This window comes from Aptenodytes patagonicus, chromosome 1 (genome assembly GCF_965638725.1).
Source record: "Aptenodytes patagonicus chromosome 1, bAptPat1.pri.cur, whole genome shotgun sequence".
Classification (NCBI taxonomy): domain Eukaryota; kingdom Metazoa; phylum Chordata; class Aves; order Sphenisciformes; family Spheniscidae; genus Aptenodytes; species Aptenodytes patagonicus.
In genome coordinates this window covers 77,804,926-77,826,289 of record NC_134949.1, presented here as the reverse complement: position 1 = coordinate 77,826,289, position 21,364 = coordinate 77,804,926, and the positions used below count along the sequence as shown (strand labels likewise).

Sequence of the window (21,364 nt, the reverse complement as noted above, 5' to 3'; positions counted from 1 at the left end):
TAGAATGATATGGTAAATCATAGAGCATATTTATTATATTCAGATTATTTGGGGAATTAAGGCTCTTAGGGAATATAGATTTGTATCAGAGTTATTTGCTGTACACCAACACACTGCAAACTGCTTATTTCAGCTACTGTCTTGATGGATCTATTTTTAATAAGTAATTTGTCTTACAGAATGAATATTTTACCTTTATTTTCTCCTCAGAGACTCTTGAAATCTCTGAAGTTCATTATGTAATACCTTACTGTTTTGCATTGAGCCTATCACAAAATGTCAGTAACCTTAATATATGTCAGGTGTCTTAACATGACCTCTCATTTTGGAAGGAATTTGGTATGTGTAAATCAGGCTTCTCTACACAGGCACTAATGCCGTAACTTCTTAGGTACTATTTCTCTCACCCAGTTTTCACTGCGAATTATAGTTGTTGATCATTTTGGGGAAAATTCTCACACTTCCTCAGAACAGTCTCAATACAAAAAAAGATATTCCTACAGCCATATGGTGATGAACCTCTTAGCACCTGATGTGCTCAAACAGGCACTTGAGCTTTGGCATAAGTGACCTGGGTTTTTTAGGTATTCTGGGAACATCTAGGCATGTTTTGTTGTGCTATGACCTTCCACAAACCTCCGTTTACTCATGATCATATGTTTGTCAGGGACTTTTTTTCCGACGATGGGGCAGGCCCACGCCACAGCGGCTTAAGACCAAAACGGCCCCAGGCACCGTGGATGATGGCGAGTGGGTTGGGCAGGTTTCAGGGCCCTCCTGTCAGGCTCGCAGCATTCAGAAGGTTACGGAAAAAGGCAGGCGAGGCCGGGGCCTGGTACAGACCGCAAAAGGAACGTGCCCCTTCCCTTCAGGGCCTGCGCCGGGCCCCGGCCTCGCCAGGCACACTCCGCACCTCTCCTCCCTCGTAGCGCGGCTACCGAGAGTTTGGGCTGACGTGGTTGTCAGTCCTGAGCAGAGACACCGAAGCTCCCCTAGGTACGGAGACAAGATGGCCGCCGGCGGCGCCGGGCTTCGCGGGGCGGGGCCGCTGTGCGTCTCCCTGGCAACTGAGCCCCCCCGCCGCCGCCGCCGTTCCGGAAGTCCCGCCCCCGGCGCGTCGCGGTTGCTAGGGAGCGGCGCCGGAAGGGGCGGGGGAGAGGGGGCTGGCCGAGGCGGTGCAGCGGAGCTGCCGGCGGGGGAGGTGGGAGCGGCCGGCGGGGACGGCGGGGCGTGAGGGGGAGCCGCGGCCGCCCCTCCCGCCGGCAGGTGAGCGCGGGTTGTGTCCTTCCACACTCACACACGCTGCGGGCTGCAACCGCCCGCCGTCGGGGGAGGCGCTCGGCCTCCCTCCCCCCCCGGGACTATCGCGACAGCTGAAGATCCCTGTGGGATCGCGACCCTTCCTGGAAGATGGGGGGGGAGGTAATCGTCTTGCCCAGGTTCTCCTTGCGGGCCCACTCTCTCAGTCGGCGTCAGCCTCTTCGTGCGGCTGTCGCGACATGGCGCATCGCGCCGCGGGTGGGGCGTTGGCGGAGGCCCGAGCCCGGCTGCCTCCCCTGCGGGAGCGCGTGTCGTGCACGTGTCTGCTTCTGGGGCGTTCGGTGATCTGCTCCCCCGGGCTCGTCGTTTCCGACAGCTCAGCAACGCGGCTGTTTCGGTCTTCGGCTCCTTTTTATCTCTGACATGTTGGGACTCGCTCTGGCAAGCCCTCCCGGTCTCCTCTGATGGCACAACCACATCGGCCGACCTGGATTTCCTAGTAATAAACTTAATAATGAACCACAATTATGTTTTCAACTGTTAGAAGCAAACAGAGCTTGCTAGATCAGGTGCCGCAGACACCAGCACCACTTGCTTATGCTTATTTTGCAGTGTGAAAGGATGGCCTGCGATCGGCGTGAGTAGCTTCCCTAGTGGCAGTAAATCCCAGGAAGAATGACGACCGGGGTGCTTTTGGGTCAAACCATCACCTCGTGAATTTGTGCCGGGGCAAGAGGCCCTTGCCTTGGATTAGGCTGCTGCCAGGCTTCCTTACGTTTACTTGCTATTGCTGTGACCAGTAAAGGCAGTGTTTTGGGAAGTGTCAGGCCTGCTGTGCCTGTATTATATACTTGTCGCCTGAGCAGGAGGTCTGGTGCTCTGAGAAGGATTTGACTTACTGTACCGTTACCCTACTATATGCAGGCTACAGCTCTTCTTCAGTGTTTACCGAAGCTAAGGATCTCAGCTGACCAGAAGTTTGAATGTGTGGTTATCTCATGCAATCGCATCAGGTTATCTAGAATACCTAATTGCAGATTAGAGGATTCCTGTAGAAAATTATATTGTATTGAAAATAAGAAAGTTTTTGGTACAACTTAATATAAATTATTTTTTATGACTCCTTGTTTGTGGGTTTCAGTAATCAAATTACACAAAATCAGAAGATTTTATTTACAGGCCAGTTAAACATCATCTGAGATGATCAAACTGTCCACATAAACCAAGGACTAATTTTCAGTCTGCTGTTGTATTGCTATCCTTTCAATCCTCCTGTAGCGGGATGGATCTAAAAGGCATAAAGTTCCAAAAACAGGAAAAGAATTACACTCTCGTAATTTTTCTTTGTATTTGTGGTAGAAGTTATCTTCAATTTTTAGCTTTGGTTTAGTTTTTAACTCACCTTCCTGTGGGTGAGTCTTCTGTTGAATTATCTCTGGCTTCTGAAGTCAAACAGTGCAATCCCTGGGAGTAAGACAGCACAACGAGTCATGGAGCAGTCCCACTTGTTACCACAAAATCCACTTGCTGGATCAATACATGCAGTCTTCCAGGGTTACTTGCCATAGGATGTGTAGCATGCGTTGAAATCTCTTCATAAAGAATCCTATAGAAAGGATGCTGCGACAGCTGTTGCATCCCAGGGTAGAAATGAGGTTGCAGCATTAGAAATGTTGGCAGGGTAGCCCTGCTTGTGGCAGTGCACCTGATCTCTTAATCTTTGCCAGGCAGCAGCTACGTGCTTCTGTAAAGACAGAGGCGCAGGCAGCTGCATTTGTCTGATGCAGCGTTTCTGGAGAACAAGCCCTGAGGGTAGTTGCTGCTTATGTACTAAGGATGCTGGAGTGAGGCACACCTGGGAAGCAGGGAGCAAGATCGGGGAGTCAGGTGATGGAGAAATAGGTATAGCGTTGGATGTTGGTAAACCTAACGGGGTAGCTTGGAGATGTGGAGGACACGTTTTAAGGTCTTGTGAAAATTTTGCGTTGTGTTTGGTTAATGCTATCGTAGCTTTTAACACATTTCCTTTTGAAGGGACAATTCTATTCCAAGCTGACTAATCCCTGAACTTTTAAAACCACAACAAGATGGTCTGTGGTACTAGTGAGTCACTGATTGTGAATCACACATACTTCAGTACAAATAAATGAATCCCTTTTTTTAATTTATTTTTGTTTTGGTAGTATCTGGAAGGCCTAGAGAAAGATCATGACCTTGTAGAACTAGGTGTTGTATAAGCACACACAAAAAGACCCTGAGCCTGCATATACTCTTTTCTATCTGTCTATTTAAGCTTGATTTCAACTTGTTTTACCGATGTGGATAAAAATAAGTGTGTTTAAAGCTCTTTAAAATTGAAGTCTAATAGTAAACATTTCTTCCATGTGGAGTTTGGCAGTTTAAATAGTCTAAGAAGGAAAAAGTGGAGCACTATATAATGGGCTATGCCTCCCAGGAAGAGAGAAACCATAGGGGTGTTAGCTTGCTAGCGGATGTACATCTCCATATATCTAGTCCTGGAAACTGAAGACCCCTTGAATTCCAGTCCAATATCTTAGTTGCAGAAATTGTATTAACTACATTCATTACTTACTTGCATTAATTACAGTACTACATTAGTAAAGGTGATTTGAAGTTTTAATTGACTTTTCAATGGAAAAGTGTATGTAGAGGGAGCGGTAGATGGTGTAACGTGTGTGTGTAACTCCGCTCTCTCCCACTCCCTTGCATGGTGGTTTTTGTTCTTGGGAGAGGCGTGTGCCAAAGAATCTGCTTTTGGCTCAAAGAGATTTTCTTCTGAATCAGCACTTCTCTGCAGTTGATTTCTGTGAAACATAACTATGAAAATTCACTAGGCTGCAATTGTAAAACTGATTTGTGGAATGAACTGCAGAAAGACTAAACAGCAACACTGAAACTGCTTATGAGAGCTGCCTACCCTTGACTTTATCAGTTATTATCATGTGCTCATGAATATATGTTAGCTTGCCTAATAGTTGTATATCAACCAGGCCTAGATCGTGGGAGGCTGGGCTTCACCACTTAGAGATGGGGAAAGTACGTTGTTCGTTGCATAGTGTTCTGTCCATATCAACTGGATTGTAGGCTTTTGGCTCTAGACTACGTATGCACAAAGGATGACATGCTTCAACTCATGTTTCTTTGCCCCCATCTTCATTGGTATTACATTAATGCACGATATGAGACACCGTGTGAAGGGGATCTTGCCAAACAGCCCTTGTAAAGGGGAATGCAAGCAGGTGAGTGCCTGCTGCTGTCAGAAAGCTTCAGTCTGCCCTTCAGAGAGGTAGCAATTGTGGGTGCTGGGCTTGTCCTCACTCCTTCTTCAGTGCATTTGTTGTGGATTCCCACCTTGCTAGACTTGACTGTCTTTCTCAAACAAAAAGGGCGAGGATGTAACACAATATATCAGAGGATGGGCAAAAGCAACTTGAGCCCCCCAGAACAAGGAAGACATCAATAAACTGGAGTGAGTTGAGCAGAGGGTTGCCAAGATGGTCAGGAGGCTGAAGCACTTGTCTGGTGAGGAGAAGCTGGGGCAACTGTTTCTTCAGCCTGGAGAAGAGGTGGCTCTGGGGTCACCTAATAGCAGCCTGCCTGTAGCTACGAGAGGTTATCAAGAAGATGGACCCAGGCTCTTTAGTGTGGTGAAGTGAGGGGAGATGAGAGACAACAGGCATAAGCTGAAAGATGAGAGGTTCAGAATATATGGAAAAAATATATGAAAAGAAACCCAACAATTTTTCCTCATGAGACCAGTCAAGCAGTGAGACAGGATGGCCAGAGAAGCTGTGCATCTTTGGAGGTTTCCAAATGTGGCTGGATAAAGCTCTGAGCAACCTAGTCTGACCTCACAGCTAATCCTGCATTGAGCAGGAGGCTGGACAAGAGACCTCCTGAGGTCCCTTCCAACTGGAATGATTGTGTGATCCTAACATAAAAGGCTGATCTGGACAAGTGAGAGATCTAATGTAGAAAGTGACACCTAGGTGTCATGAATTGAAATGCAGTTTATAAGGACTTTCAACAGCCTTAGGTTTGGGGAAATCCTGCTGTCAAGGGTTTAATGATATCAGTTTATCCCACCCCCCAGCTAGAGCAGAAGGCAAATCATGGCTGCATGAAATACAGAGAAGACAACACAAAGTTGGTAATGTTACTTTGGTTCTTTTCAGTATAGCAAATCGTGATTCTTGATACGGCATGTAAGGGATTTCTCTTGGAATCGTTTTCTTTTTGCCTGCAGTCACTAAGTGATCCGTATGAACTCTCCGACTTCAAAAAGATATTCTGGGTTAGAAATAATAAAATATCTGTGCTCTACATTTGGTTCTGTAAACATTACCCAGTAAGTGTACGATAGTGATTTCTGTCATTAGTGTATTTAAGAGGAGACATGAGCTGTGCACCCATTCATAAAAGGTGGATTGGCTGGGAAGTCTGAAAGGACCTTGTAACTGGTGTCCTTGTTTGTAGTTGTCCAGTTAACAAATGTAGGGTTTCAGACTGAACCTAAGATGTTATTTTCCTTGATTTTTAAATTAATTTACTACTTCTAGCTTACTTAAGTTAAAGTGCTTTCTGGATGCCACTTTTCTTCCCCTTTGACCCTCCTGTTTTGTATTCCCCCCTGTTTTCAACTTCACATCTTTAAACTTTTCATTACTAACAGGTTGATTCTGCTCTAGGATAATGGCAGGAAAAGTAAAGTGGGTAACTGACATAGAAAAATCTGTTCTAATAAACAACTTCGAAAAAAGAGGCTGGATTCAGGTGGCAGAAAATGAAGACTGGAATTTTTATTGGTAAGTACATTAAAAATACCAATTTCTAAATTTGTGAAGTATTTTAATATCTTATGTTAATACCATTAGCAGTATGACAAAACACATATTAAAAACAAAAGATGCAGAAATTAGCACTAATTTACTGCAGTGCTCCCAAGAGTATAATGTTGTTTCATCACTCCTGTAATGTCTTATGCCATTGCTGGTCTTCTGTTCAGATTTGTGTTGTTAGATTCCTGTATCTGTGCAGGCCTGCTAAAGTCATTGGTGTTCCTCAGGGCAGAAGGTCCCATCTGCATGGATCCATTCCCATGCTACTGATCTTACGTATCTTTGCAGTTTGCCAAAGGTTTTGTCAGGGAGTGGAAAGTCACTGTCCTAGCAAGATATTGATCACTTCTGGGAATACCAATTGTAAAAAGCCCCGGGGGAAAAGGCTGTGCTCAGTGGTTTTTGTTTTGAAATGTGATACCTGATTTTATTCAAATTTCTTGTATGCAGTAAGGAGAATTTTTCCTCTACTGTTGGAGGGGATTTGTGGCCTGAGGGGAATCTTTGAATGTATCTTTTCCAAAAATTTTCTGACAACACAACCTAAGCAAAATAATCCAAGAGTAACAGCTCCAATATATGATAAAATATTCTTTTATCAATGTGACGGAGGCTTGCCCTGTTACCAGAGTGCAGGCTCCTGTAATAAAAGCCTTGAGAACTGTACTTTCCTTCTTCATGATAATGATTTATATGCAGACTAATTATTCAACATTTCAAAACTGAGAGTGAATGTGAAATTAAACCAAGGTAATGGTGAAAGGACGAGAGTAAATTATCTAGCTTCTTATTTGGCATTTGTCTAATATAAGACCGTGAAATGCTGTTCTAGAATGCAGTAATTTGTGAATTGGCAGAAACAATACTCTTCAAGTAAACCAAACAATTTATATTGCCCCTTTCAAACACGACAGAATGGCTGTTTATGCTGCCAAATGTACCCTTTGTGAACCACTTATTTAAATGGGTAGGAATCTAGTAATCTGCTCATGCTTTTGGAATGCGGCTGGGGGGAGTGGGGGAACAGGGCACTCATGGAAACTGTTGTGTGACTGCTTGTTTTGTTTTTGGGTTTGTTTTTTTCTTCCTGAAATGACAACGTAGCAGATTGATGGCATTCAGGAAATATTCTTAAATTTCCAATGTGAGACATTTAATACAGAAAATTCTTCGTATCTATGGCCCTGCTCTTATCTTCTGTGAAAAATGAAGTAGATAACTGATTTGATGACTTTATCACTGCAGCCCTCTGATCTGGTGTTTACAGGTGTTTTTAGCAAGATCTCTGAATCGTTGTTTTCAATTGATATGCTTGAAGTCCTTTACAGTCTGAATAGCAAGGTAGTCAGTAGGAATTTGGTTTTGTGGCCTTTTTTAGGAGGAAAGATGAGTTTCTAGAGAGCAAAGTAATAGATTTAACAAGATGCTTCCGTAGCATTTGGGTGCATATCAGTCATTTTTAGGCCCTGTTGGGGCTTGACCTGACTATCAACAGAGTCCAGTAGGGCCAAGTTGTCATCTTCCTTTCCTCGCTGTCTGCCCCAATTTCAGTAGTAGTAGAGAGATCAATAAAACCTCTGGCAGGATTTAATTGGTTTTGCTAATAGAGGTTCAGGATATGTTGGATTGTCACTGCGGTAAAATATTATACTATAAAGAGAAATAAGAGGGCAAAGATGAAGTGAACATAACAAACAAAAAAATTTCAACTTTGTCCTCCTGAGTTGTGTTTCTTGGGAGAAATAATTTGGTATCTGTCTTTGCTTTCAGGATGAGCGTGCAAACAATCAGAAATGTTTTCAGTGTGGAAACTGGTTACCGCCTCTCTGATGACCAAATTGTCAATCATTTCCCAAACCATTATGAACTGACCAGAAAAGATTTGATGGTAAAGAATATCAAGCGATATAGGAAAGAACTTGAGAAAGAAGGAAGTCCCCTTGCCGAAAAGGATGAAAATGGGAAATATATTTATTTGGGTATGTGGTTCTCATTATCAACATTAATCTTTTTTCCTCTGTGGTCAATAGCCTGGAATTGAGCTAGCTTTTCTGTGCATAAAGCACTGAACCTCTGAAGTGTTAGAACATTAAAGTGACTGTCTTGAAATGCTCTGTCCCTGTCAATCAAATAAAGTGTACCTTGTCCTAAAATTGTTTTCTGCATTCTGCAAACCTAACAGCCTTTCTCTGTCTTCTCCTCCTTTTCCCTCCCCTCAAATCTGCCATCAGAGCATAAGGAAACACAAGAATTGGGAGAGTGATAAAAACAGTAGTAGTGAACACTTCATATGAAATACTACATTTTCAAAGCTTTCCACAAACCTTGCTTTGAAGGATAATGGCTACTATTTTACAAATTGAGAGGAATAGAGGGGATGCCACTCATTCAGGATCTTTGTGGAAATTAGAGACAAAGCAGGAATAAAAGATTGAACATTTCTGTTTCCCTGTCATATTACCACAGCACTAAGGCCCAATTCCTCCACTGGGTACTTGCTAGTATTCAGCAGTATTCAAGGAGGAGAACAAATCCAGTTTGTATGTATGGAAGTTGTATTTAGACTTAGTTTTGTAAGTAGTAAGGTCCTTAAAGAATGAATTTAACAGTGTAGCATTAGCTGAAGCAACACTGGATGAAGCGATAATGAAATTATTATTTTTAAATGTAAGGGTACAGAAATAAATTTGTAACTAGGCTTTTTGTGTTTGGGGCGGGGAGTCTGGGGGAGGGGAGGGGTGGGTTGGTTGGGGTTTTATTGGGTTTTTTTGTTGTTTTGTTTTGTTTTTTAAAAATTACTTATTTAAAAATTACTTTGGGATTAAGGTACTTTGCAATAAGATTAGTGGTGAAACTAAAGGGTCTGGAACTTCATATGAGACAGGGTTGGAGTTTCTTTAATTCAAAAGTGAAAAAACATTGTCTGAAAATCTTATATTGGAGCAAAAAATAAAATAAACTTTTGCAGAAAGGCTCTAGACAGAACTGAATGAACAAACTCTTCAGAGGAGAAATTTGGGGGAAGTTGGAGAACAACTAATGACTGCTAGAAAATAAAATTTTAAAAAAACCACAGAAAAACAAAAAAAACCCCAAAACCAAACCAGCAATAGATCAGGAATGAGGAGAGTAAAGTTGTTTCAGAGGTCAGAAAGCATTGGAGTGAAACAGAGATGGGGATATGTTGAGTTGATTTACATCTTGTGAAAGTGAAATGAAAGCACTGTTCATCTGTGTAAGAAAGAAGCAGTTTTGTATGGATGGAAGTGAAGATAATCTGATAGCAAAAAGTAAGAAATGCTTTTCTTTAGATTTCAGTAAGCATGGTAATACTGATTGTGGGAGCAAATAAGAATGACTGATGAGAATTGCACGTAAATTAAAATTACCACATCCAAAGGGGAAGCAACATCAACATTCACATTTTTACATGCACAGAGGATGATAAGGTGGTTAGCAGAATGGCAAAAGCTGACATAGGAAATTGAGAAAGTTTGATAAAGTTAAGCTGGAATGGTATATAATACTTTTAATTTCACAGCATATAAACAGAAGAAAATTGATTCATGTGAATTAAAATTTATTAATCTGAAGTTAGCAGCGTGCAATATTTTGCAATTGTTTGTTTAAGAAAAACTACAAACTAGAATTTAAATGAGATAAAAAGCAACATGAATCTTAATGTAGATGGATCATGCCAGGCTGGAAAACTGAAAAGACAGAAATATTTTTTAGTCTATATGTGTCAATAGCCTTATCAGCTATAGTGTCCTTAATTGTGCACCTTTTTTTTTTTTTCTTCCTTAACTCAGATTTTGTTCCTGTTACTTTTATGCTTCCTGCCGATTATAATCTCTTTGTTGAAGAATTCAGAAAAAATCCCTCCAGCACTTGGATTATGAAACCTTGTGGCAAAGCTCAAGGAAAAGGAATATTTCTAATCAATAAACTCTCCCAAATTAAAAAATGGTCTCGAGATAGCAAAACATCTTCGTAAGTTCTTAAACCCCAAACCCCTTATTGTACTTTCTGTAATCAGGTGAACCACATCAACATGCTAATTGTCTGATGCATGGGAGAAGTATTCCGTTATTATTGCTTTGTCATTATATAGTTAGTTTTGCATTTAATCTCAGTCATTATCTGACTTCCTCCTTCAAAAAGGTTTTAATACGATTTGTTTTGGTATGAGGAGGTACAAAGAACTGTTCAATTAACTATTCTTTATAAAAATGCTTTCAGTGTTGTTGGGGAAAAAATGCATAAAAATAAATTGTTCTGCTTCATAGTATTAAATAACAGGAAGCAAGAGAAAAATCGTTCCCTAAGCAATTTCAATAATTATTTTATTTAATATATATTCATTAACTTCTTAAATTACTACAAAGGAAGAATGCATTTATATTAAATAAATACATTTTCATTTGGAGCACAAAATAATACACCTTATGTTGGTGATCGACTTCCAAATGGATGAAACAGGTTAGCAATCTATGTTTTTCTCTGACTAGCAAAAGTTTTGATGACACAACTGATGTTATTTTTTTTCCTGTTTTAAAGTGACTGGCTGAATATCACTTGAGTCTTTTTTTTGTCTTTTTTTTTTTTTTCCCCTATTTGACTTGGAATCTGAAGAATGTCACAATCTGAAAGTTATCTTAGCTTTTCGCAGTGGTTTGCAATTGCACACCAAGCATAAATACAAATATTCTAGGAGTATAAGACCTTGACTAATGAAGGTAATGTAATACATACTCCTTGCTTGTCTGAACCATGCCAAGCTCTAAGTGGTCTCCAAGGAAAAGACTGGCTTGTAGAGCTGCATTCTGAATGGCTCAGTCAGCTACCCTGTTAACTTCAAAACTGGGTTTAAATGGTTAATTGATCTTGGTCATCTGTTCAGTATTTTTAACTTTTTTTGGTATATAATGCCTGATGCCAAGTGTGTATTATTAGCCACTACAACTTTATACATTGTCTTGGCAAAAGATGCAAGATTTCAGTCAATCCAAAACTTACAGGCTACTTCTAAAGAAGAAAAAGGTTTATCAGATTATATCTTTGCAGTTGTCACATGCTGAAACATGATTTGTGTTTTTCAGGTTTGTATCTCAGTCTTCCAAAGAAGCCTATGTGATTTCTCTCTATATCAACAATCCATTACTAATTGGTGGAAAGAAATTTGATCTCCGTCTGTATGTTTTAGTATCTACCTATCGTCCACTGAGATGTTACATGTAAGATTGTATATATTTGTATTTTGTTTTGAGAGAATGTTTGATGTAGTCAAAATAATGTTGCGCTTCTTGCGCAAAGAAGTTTAACATGTACGTGGTATCCTAGGATGATCTTTTCCTTATTTCTTATTGGGGTTTAACACATTTTAATGACTTTTTGCATTTAAGGTATAAACTTGGATTTTGCCGGTTTTGCACAGTAAAATATACACCAAGTACAAGTGAACTGGATAACATGTTTGTACATCTTACAAATGTTGCCATTCAGAAACATGGGGTAAGTGTACTGAGTTCTTAGGTGTTTTTCTGTAGCAAAACTGATTTTCTTAAATTGTCCCAAAAACTTGGAATAGAAAGGTTTTATTTGTCATATTCTTCATCATCATGCAACTAAAATACTTCAACTTGAACTTACAAATAAATAAATTTCAGAAGACTGCAGATCAAAAGTATGCAAGATAATGTGTTGCAGCTCTGTAATAGACTGTGATATCTTCAGTATTGACTTGCAGTACTTGAAAGCGGGGTTTTTTTCTTCAAGTCTCCTGTCATTTAAATGCTAATATGCTCACTTAGCAATTGATTCTGTGAGCAGTGGAATTAATGAAGCCTGGTTCCTGTGGATTTGTATTTTATAATAGCACTTTAATATTGCCTTCCCGATCTCCCCTTCCCTCTCTCTCTCCCATGCAGTTAATTCAGCTTTCCTATTTCCGGCACTTATTCATCATAGTACTTTCCAGCTTCTTCCTATGTATCCCACCCCCACCTTCCTTCTCTGGGTAAGAAAGGGAATGCGCAGTTGCGAGCTTGGAGATAAACGTTTGCTGCCTGGCCAGCTGGTGGCTCCCTCTTGAATGGACAAAGATGGAGTTCTGCCTGCAAAAGAGTTCTGTCCTGTAATTTGCCATTGATATTCATAAAACCTGTGGAAACCTGATAGCCTTGACAGCACTTCCCTATGTCAAAACAGGCTGAAATTCACCAGTGGGAGGAAAGGCTAGTGGGGCAGGGGTGACGTGAACAGATGGGCATACAGTACCACTGCCCAAGCCTTGTTTCTTCAGGGAATCTACTTGATGATGATGACTGTCCCTTTTGCGTTTTTAGCGGATGTCCGTGACTTATAAACCATGCCTCTGTTACAGTAATTAAAACTCTATTGTCACACTTCCTAATTTCATAGGTTCTATTTTAAGGGTATGGAAAATAAACGTGTATGTACATACATGTGCGCATACACTCATGCATATATATTCATATATTCACATATACTCACACACAAGATACATATAATGTATCTTAAATTGCAACCTTGCTAAATGTGCCTTGTCTATTATTGTTCTGTAAGACGTGCAGCATAGCAGAACTGTTTTTATCTGGATATTCCTGTAACAACAATGTGAATTATAAATGTCACTTATGGTGGTAGTTATAAACCAGGGTAAGTGTCAAAATATGGCGTTTTTCAGTACTACAAACATTTTCTTGCTCAGGTGCTGATTCGTGAAGTGCTTCAAACTCATTATGGTTTGACAGAGCACACTGAGAATTAGTTGTGGTGAAAGCAGATCCCATACAGCTTAGAGCGTAAATCATGGTGCTGTTGCCAGTAGCAGTGAAGAGGTGAGGCATGGGATATGTTGCCTGTCCCGTTATTATGCACCCTTTCATCTTCTCTACCAGTTAAAGAATGGCCTTCAAGATTTCTCCCAAATAAAAGCAGAAGTGAAAGTAGCGGTGAGGTCTCTTTTGAGAGAAGAAAGGGCAACAGAAATGGGTATAGAAGTAGCAGCTTAGAAACATGGAGTAATTACTAGAGCATTTGAAAAACTTTTTAGAAATTCTGAACCACTATCATCTGTTGAGTTTTGCAGAAAGAAGTGAGAAAAGTTTAATGTAAAGCCACTCTATCCATCCTATCTGTCCTTCTGTTTTAAACGTGTCTGTAACTTTGGAGGCACTTAGGCTGTACAGTTTTAGAAGAAGAACCTAATACGAACTGTCAAGTAATTTATCAAAATTATGAGGAGGTCTGGAAAAACTCTTCAAGTTCTAGCTGTTAATCTCTACTTTAATCCCTACATGAACCATAGAGTTCCAGTGTGTTTGTACCCTACAAGCTCATGGGAAAACATCCCTAGTTTGAAAAGTGTACAATTCAATATCGGGGAGGGGGAAAGGGTAAAATGAAGGAAGGAGAGTAAGTCAGTATACCCATCGTAATGTTTGTGCTGGAAAATACAGTTCTAAGTCATTATTCACTGCATGTGTAATACAAACAAAACAACAGTAATTCTTCTACTTAATTATTTTCAGTTAGTGATCTGTGTAGTCTGCAATATTCTACTTTGTTTCAATATTTTTAATTAAATATTTGTGATTGTGTAAAGCTCTACCCAGTTGCAATCTATTTTGATTTGAGTACTTGTTCTGAAATGCAAAGAAAGTTGAAACTTTGATCTCTGTTCCCTTGCTGGAATCTGGTCTCAGGACATTTTTTCTGTGCGGCAAGTCCTGAGAACCATGTTTCAGTTCTTTATTTGTACAGTCCAGTTTTCCATATGTACTAAGGGGGGAGCTGTAGAAAAAGCCTAAAAATAGATAGAGGCTTCTCTGACCTTGTCTTAGAGGACAACAGATTTCGTTCCTCTGAGAACTTTTTTCTGCTCTACGCATTCTGTGTTTTATAATTTAGCAGGCATACAATCATTCTTAGAAATGCTCTGAGGAGAACCTTTATAAAGAGACAAAGCATTTGTCCTGAGAGTTATTTGAGGGCTGAACGTGTGTCTTTCATCAGTAAGAATACCCTCAGTTTGCTCTTGTCTTTCTGTGTAAAGAGAATATAGTGCAGAGCCTTGATAGCCTCTGCAAAGACAAATATAAGGTAACCTCCCTTTTTCCCCTGTTCTGTTTCAGTAGCACTTAGTGTTTTTTCTATATCAAAATACGGAATTACTTGAAAAATTAACCTTTTAAAATAATTCAGGTGTCATTTCACTGTCCTCTTGAGTGTAACTGTTGTCAGTAACACCATTAAGAAGATACTGGGTTTGCCTTTTGGGAAACAGACAAGTCGCATTTTAAGTGAGTAAACACAGACAAGCGCTTTCAAGTGCTGCATTTTAAAACAGCTGACTTCAGTGAAATTTACCTATTGCTCACTTAATTATTTCTCCCTTATCCCCAGAGGAGGAAAAAGTTCAATTCTTTCCTTTCACATTTTAAAACTTTTATTTCCAAATCATAAATTATGTTTTACTATAAAACTGTCAAAGTACCAGTTGTTTTTTTCTTCTAAGAAAAATTTATTACGTGATTTGTAATGTGTGATATAAACATATAAAGCTATAATAAAAACAGTTGTTTATATAGAGGGCAGTTCAAAGTAAAGCTGAAGTCTTCATAAAGCTATAAAGTAGAGTAAAAACAATTTGCTGAGTTTGTTTTTAGAGCAATACTTGTATGTAAGTATAAGTGGGCTTTTTGTGTGGAGGAAACCAAACTGCTGAACAACTTCAAAATCTTAGACTGAATTAACTCCTTAACCCTTCAGGATGACTACAATCATATCCATGGAGGCAAGTGGACAGTGAGTAACTTACGCCTGTATCTGGAGAGCACCCGTGGAAAGGAAGTCACAAACAAATTATTTGATGAAATTCACTGGATAATTGTGCAGTCACTGAAGGCTGTTGCGGTGAGTATTGTTCCTGGAATGCTGCCAGCGATAGCATTACGGCTGCAGGCTTCTTATAACCATGAAAGTGACTTTGCCATCAAAGCCCCTAAAATCTATTTCCTGCTATTTGAGTGATGGTGTTGATGCTGATTTCTGCAATTCTGTTATCTCTTGATTTCTCTGAGCTGAGTAAACTTGAATCTTAGGTGGGTAAGCTGCCCGTGCATATTGAAGAAGCGAATGAATCTCTTTCCTTGAGGGCTCTGTGTACTTTTTAATATGACTTGATACTGCCCTTGTGAATAGTATTAAGCTCTGCCAAGGCGCGTGACGTCATTTCAGCAATAACAAAGGTGTCAAAGAAAAAATAGCTCTGGAGGACAATTTATCAAAGAAAATGTAAGGCTATTAGTTCAGCAGAGTTACATAACTTACTTTCACCTCTTTTATACACGAGTCACATAGTTATCATGAACTCTTATTTAGGAAAAAAAGTAGAAAAGTAGCAAACAATCCTCTACTTGAGTGATTTTCTAGCGTTTGGGTAATACCCCATGATTACATTAGAGAGCAGGTATCACTCTGTGGGTCAGCTGGGGTACCTGAAGAGCTCACTGGTGCCAATGACTGTCCTGTTCCCAAGTGCATGGTCCTGTCATCTTTTTTGGGTTGGTCCTGGCACCATCGTGAGCTGAATCAGCTCACTTGCCCAACTGACAATTACTATCTTGCTTTATTGATGGGTTCGTATTCTGCCGGTGTAATAAGCTGAATCACCTCAGTGAAGGACCAGATGAACACCAGAATCAGCACGAGAAAGAAGAACAAGGTTGTGAAGCTAGGATCAGTGGGAGGTGGGGAAGCATGGCTCAACTCAGCCTCTGCTGTGCAGTCATATTTGAAACCAGATGTGAGAAGAAAAGGGATTTAATCCAAATGTTAGCAGAATCTTAAAAGAGAAGAGGAAAAAGTGTTGAGAATTACTGAGCATGACATGTTTTGGTCCTCTCTCTTTCTGACAATGGCAGATGTAAAGAGAGATGCTTGTTCCTCCTTCCCCCTTTCACTCCCTGAAGAACTGAAAAGCTTTCATTATTAGTCTAGGGGAAAACATCTCATTAACCTATTACAAAGGTTTCTTTAAAAGATCTGATGAGATTTGCATAGCAGAAAAGTCTTACCATGCATACTGCAAATGTTTAGCAGATGCTGGAAAACTACTGATTCTGTAGAGGATGTGCTTCTAAGCACAACTTGGTCCTTGGTCTCTCTTGGCTTTCGGGATCACAGTTGACTTGAGCTAATTATAATTTTAAAATGTATCTGGTAGTTGTTTGACCTCAAATTTCTGCATGGTTACAGCAGCATAATAAAAGAAATGTCTTTGAATAAGTCTCCTTTTTCCTGAAGTTTAAAGAATCCACGACTATGTGAAGCTGCGTTATGTAAATTTTAAAACTTCCTGATTTCTCCTGATGCATGCAGGATTTAAATATTGTTATTACTTCTGCAAAATATGAAAACACTTTTGTTTTCACACTGGAAACATAATGGAAAATTAATGTAACTTAGTACTTGGCATCAATGCAATCATTAATATTGAAATATTTACTTACAGCTTGGAAAAAAGAGGCAATCCTGAACTTACTAGTTAGCAAGCTTATATTAGAGTTACAACACTGAAAACTGTTGTAGAAGATTCATGATGTAATCACATGTGAATTCTAGCAAACAAAGTGTGTAATCAGGTTATTTACTGAATTGTTGATTTTAATACATATTGTTGTCTTTTTTTTTTTTTTTTAGCCTGTAATGAATAATGATAAGCACTGCTTTGAGTGTTATGGATATGACATTATCATTGATGACAAGCTTAAACCATGGCTGATTGAGGTAAAGTTACATAAAATACCGGAAGAAACTTCCTTCTCATTTCACAGAATAAAACTAAGTAGATTTCAATGTATCTTTGAAACAGTATCTTTTGTTCCTCAGGTAAGTGGATTAAGAAAAATGTTGGAAAGCAAAATAGGCCATGTGATGACCAAGCTAGCATGTGCTTTTGTTTCCTATTTGTTTGGTGTTTCTATTTGTTTGTGGCTTTCTGTTTTGTCTTTTAGATCCAGTGCATCCATACAATTGGACTTCAGAGGCAGTCTGAATGTTAGCAGTGCTATTAGATACTGTATCAGTAGCTGGAAAATTGGCACTGGCTCGATGGAGCGTAACATCAAACTTAAGTTTTAAATGCTGTCATGGCCTTAATGTTGCAGGTTGAAAGGAAAGAAAAGGGGGACACAAAGGATAATTGGGATATTTGGAAGGCGCTTTTTTTTTTCCACATAAATTTCTCTTTAGTGTATTAACTTTGGATCTGTATGTTCAACATAAATTTTATCCAGCCCTCTTCCTTCTCAATCTAATTGAAAGTGAAACATCAAAGGTAAATGGACTTTATAAAAAAATTTAAAAAATCTGTTTATTGTTCTGATACCACTTCTCCATAATAAATGTGGAACACAAGAGATATGTTAAGTGAACCCCAGTTTTAATGAAAACAAGATGCAGTGTAGTGCTTTGAATAGAGAGCACGTATGTGTTTCACCAGCTCACAATTTAACAGGGGAGAACTCAGATTAAGAACATAAATGAAAACTGTTTACCTAGAAGAAACCCACAGATTCCTGTATATAACAGCTGTTGGAGTGAACCAGGCAAATTGTAAGCACTGAAATTTATGGGTTTTGTATCCATGTAAGCTTAGAAAATTAAATAAAAATCTATGTCTTGCCTGATTAACCCTGAATCTAGGGTTAATCTCAACAAAAATCTTCAGGCTGACACAGCAGACAGACTTAGTGGTGTGGTGCTTTTGTTTTTAAGTAAAAAGAAAAATACCCAGTGGGGGATTCCTTCCAGTGTCTGAGGAACTGAAAGATGTGCTTTGAGACACTGAGTCTTAATTTCCCAAATAGTACGTATAGTCATCACACATGCTGTTTGGAGAACTATATACCACTCAAAAAATTGATGCTGACATTTCTTTTTTTCTTTTGTAGGTTAACGCTTCCCCTTCTCTTACTTCCAGTACTGCTAATGATCGCATCTTGAAGTATAATCTTATTAATGACACACTTAACATTGCTGTGCCTAATGGGGAAATTCCAGACTGTAAATGGAATAAATCTCCACCAAAAGAGGTTCTTGGCAATTATGAAGTCTTGTAAGTTTTATCAGTGTTCTATATAAATGCAAATGTTTTTCAGTCACCTCACTTTTTTAATGTAGACCACAGAACTTCATTCTGATGTGAAAAATGGGCACAAAGTACCAGTTCATTTTTTTGGAGCTGCAATAACAACATTGGAGGTGGGAGTGCATTAAAGCAGAGTTGCCTCGCTTCATCTCCAGAGGGAATGTTACTTGTCTGATAAGCCCCTGCCTGCACCTTCTGAGCTTCCAGCAGCTAGATTTGAGGGATAGAGGCAAAGAGAGTGTTGTCTTCTACGTGTGTAGAACTTCAATTGTGTTGAGTGTGATATATAGATGGTAGTTAAATAGACATAATAGCTATTTGATACAAATTTTCTCTCAGTTCATAGAAACGATGCCTCTTGACTCCTGTAATTCATGGATGTAATAATAATGAGTTGTCAGATATTTTTTAAATTCCCCAATCTGTATTACAAAGAGACGAATGAAGGAGACAGAGATCTTTATATTGGAGTGTCTGAAGGATTTATCTAGGATTGATTGGTCTTATGCAGAGGAACACTGATTTAAATACCATATTGATGATACAGTTTCTAATATTTTTTTGAGAAAATGTTCAGATAGGTTCTCTAGCGCTAGTGGTACAATTGTTCAGTATGTCAGGAATGCGGTTATGTATGTAGTTGATCCACTACCTCATACTGATCTTAAATACTCTTTCTATACACTAGTAAAGACAGTTAAATATAAGTGTTGGCTGAATTATGATTTAAGTTTTAATAAATGTTATATACATGGTAGCTGTGAATACCTATACAATAGCGTAACTAAGTATTTATTGTGACTGTTCTACAAAATATTGTAGTATTGTCTTTTGATAATTATAATTATACGTCTATAGCCAATTTCTGTTTGGAATTTGCGTAGCAGCTGAGAGGTAACTATATACTGAGGTTATCTGAGGCCATAATGGGCTTAGATATTTAAAGAACTACTTGTCACTGTGGTTAAGTGTTACAAAATACATGTCATCAAATGCATTTAATTTAAGCACGCTGTTGTTTGTTCACCTCATTCTTTCCCTACACGCTCTCTGATGCAACAGTGGAGTTTTTTAATACTGCAGCTAACAATCCTCTGTTTGAAGCAATAGCTTAAGTCTTTATTAAACCGCTAGCAGTCTGATGTTCCTGCTTAACCACAGACTTATGTAGTGAGGAGGAATACAGAAGTACATGGGAAATTTCACAAGCATAAAGTTTCACAAACTCAGGAGTTTAACCAAAGCTGCCAGATTATTTGTTTCTTTCAAAAAGTAGCTGAAGATATTTCAGTTGATCTGTATTGTAACATCATGTGGTAGTATATTTCCTTGAATAATAGCTGCATATCAAACTATGCATGTGTAAACCTGTGTGTAGAACAGCTTGCGTTAAATTTCAGTGCTAGATATTAAGCAAAATAGAACATAGAGGACCCACTCTTGTTCGTGTAGTGAATAGCAGGACAAGGCATTGAACAGGTTATCTTACTTTCAGATACGATGAAGAGATGGCACAAAGTGATGGGCCTGATCGTGACTTGCGAAGTCGTTCTGGGCAATCCACTGGAGTAAAAGGAAATCGTGCAAGAGATTCAGGAAAGCCTGTACTAACCACCTGGAAGTGATAACAGAAAAAACAGCTGCACTCTTGGTAGGAAGACATCATGAACAAAAATGCAGTTTTTGAACAGATTCCTCTATTTTGCTACATTGCATGTGGGAAATACTAAAAGAGGACAGTACAACCTTTGAAAAGAAGTGAAACAAACACTCTAAAAACAGGAACTGTACTAGACATACACTGACTTGATGATTATTACAATTTTTTATATATATATAGTATGTATATATAATTATTTTTTATATATATACTTTGTATAAACTAATATTCTCTCAGTAATGATTAAGAACTAACTTTATAAAGATGACAACTCAAAATATGCATTCTGAAAGAAACCCCTTGCTGTTCTGGATATAATTTATTTCCTATAGTAGGCTATCCCTAGCTCCCTGTAATAAATGAGGTGTGGATTCTGTAAAAGGGTGGTAGTGGTGAGTGCTAATATTATCACAATGATGGTTCAGATTCTTGCTAGTAAAAGAAGAGCAACTAGAAAAAATAGCAATACATAGGCTTGAGACTATTGTCAGTTAATGCAGCTAATGATTTATAACCAGTGTTAAGAAATTGAAAAGCAGCTCTTTATATGCCGAGGGTTTGTTTGGGTTGTTTGGTTTTTTTATTTCCTTTAAGTGTTCTGAGCTGCTAACTCTTTAAAGGTAGAAAGTTTCATGGGCTGAGGGAGTGTTTCAAATGGTATATTGATGCATTATTTCACTAGCCATTAATTTTTATTTCACGATAATGCATGTCTGTGGAAAAACAGACAGAACAACTACATACTGTAATAAATCTCATTGCTTGAAGCCAATGATAAATCCTTATTTGCACCAGAATCTCTTTGTGTATTTATGCATGTATATAAGTACAATGTATGTATTTTTTTGTATATTTTATGTGCACTATGACAAACATTGTTGCACGTTATAACCTATTTCTGGTAACTCTGATAACAGAAGCTGTGATGATTAGCTACCAAAATGTATAGAGCAAAAGTTAAAAATAGGTATTTCAGTCTTCTAACAACATAGCATATAAATAAACTAGTTGGGTCTGTGATTGGCTGTTGCTTCCACTTGCATTTCCACCAGCTATTGGGCGGTTATTTATAAATGTCAATGTGCAGTTCTGGTTGTCTTTATTCTCATTCCCCCTCGTCCCTTTTTTATTTTGATGGTGGAGTATTGTGGAGAGAAAGACGAAGGAGTCTGGGAGTTGCAAATGTCCATGTAACCGTAATATACTCTAATCTGGATGCCACTAGTGCAGTGATACCCAATCTGCCTGCCACAGCAGGCTACGTGGCTTTGCCCTCCTATGTGGCAGGGCACTAAAGTGCACGCAAAGTAAACTTAACCTCTACCAAAAGGTTTGAGTTTCTTGAACACATAAAACAGACCACCTGCACCACAGAAAATGTCAGTCCTTTTCCTGCTTTTGAAGGCC

The 21,364-nt window shown here is 39.0% G+C and overlaps 1 protein-coding gene across 3 annotated transcripts; it reads left to right on the top strand.

Moving 5' to 3' along the window:
- The first annotated feature begins 1,193 nt into the window (after positions 1-1,193).
- TTLL1 (TTL family tubulin polyglutamylase complex subunit L1) lies at positions 1,194-20,977 on the top strand. 3 transcript variants are annotated; one of them, XM_076343778.1, is made up of 10 exons: positions 1,194-1,266; positions 5,954-6,086; positions 7,890-8,098; positions 9,932-10,112; positions 11,222-11,356; positions 11,525-11,633; positions 14,916-15,059; positions 16,848-16,934; positions 18,101-18,264; positions 19,793-20,977. In XM_076343778.1, exons 2-10 carry the CDS (start codon positions 5,974-5,976, stop codon positions 19,920-19,922), a joined length of 1,272 nt encoding a protein of 423 aa, XP_076199893.1. In that variant the 5' UTR covers positions 1,194-1,266; positions 5,954-5,973; the 3' UTR covers positions 19,923-20,977. The 3 variants fall into 3 exon arrangements, with proteins under 3 accessions (XP_076199893.1, XP_076199883.1, XP_076199873.1); XM_076343768.1 differs by lacking the exon at positions 19,793-20,977 and having other exon boundaries at positions 5,970-6,086; positions 16,848-18,171; XM_076343758.1 differs by lacking the exon at positions 19,793-20,977 and having other exon boundaries at positions 16,848-18,171.
- The last annotated feature ends 387 nt before the right edge of the window (positions 20,978-21,364 follow it).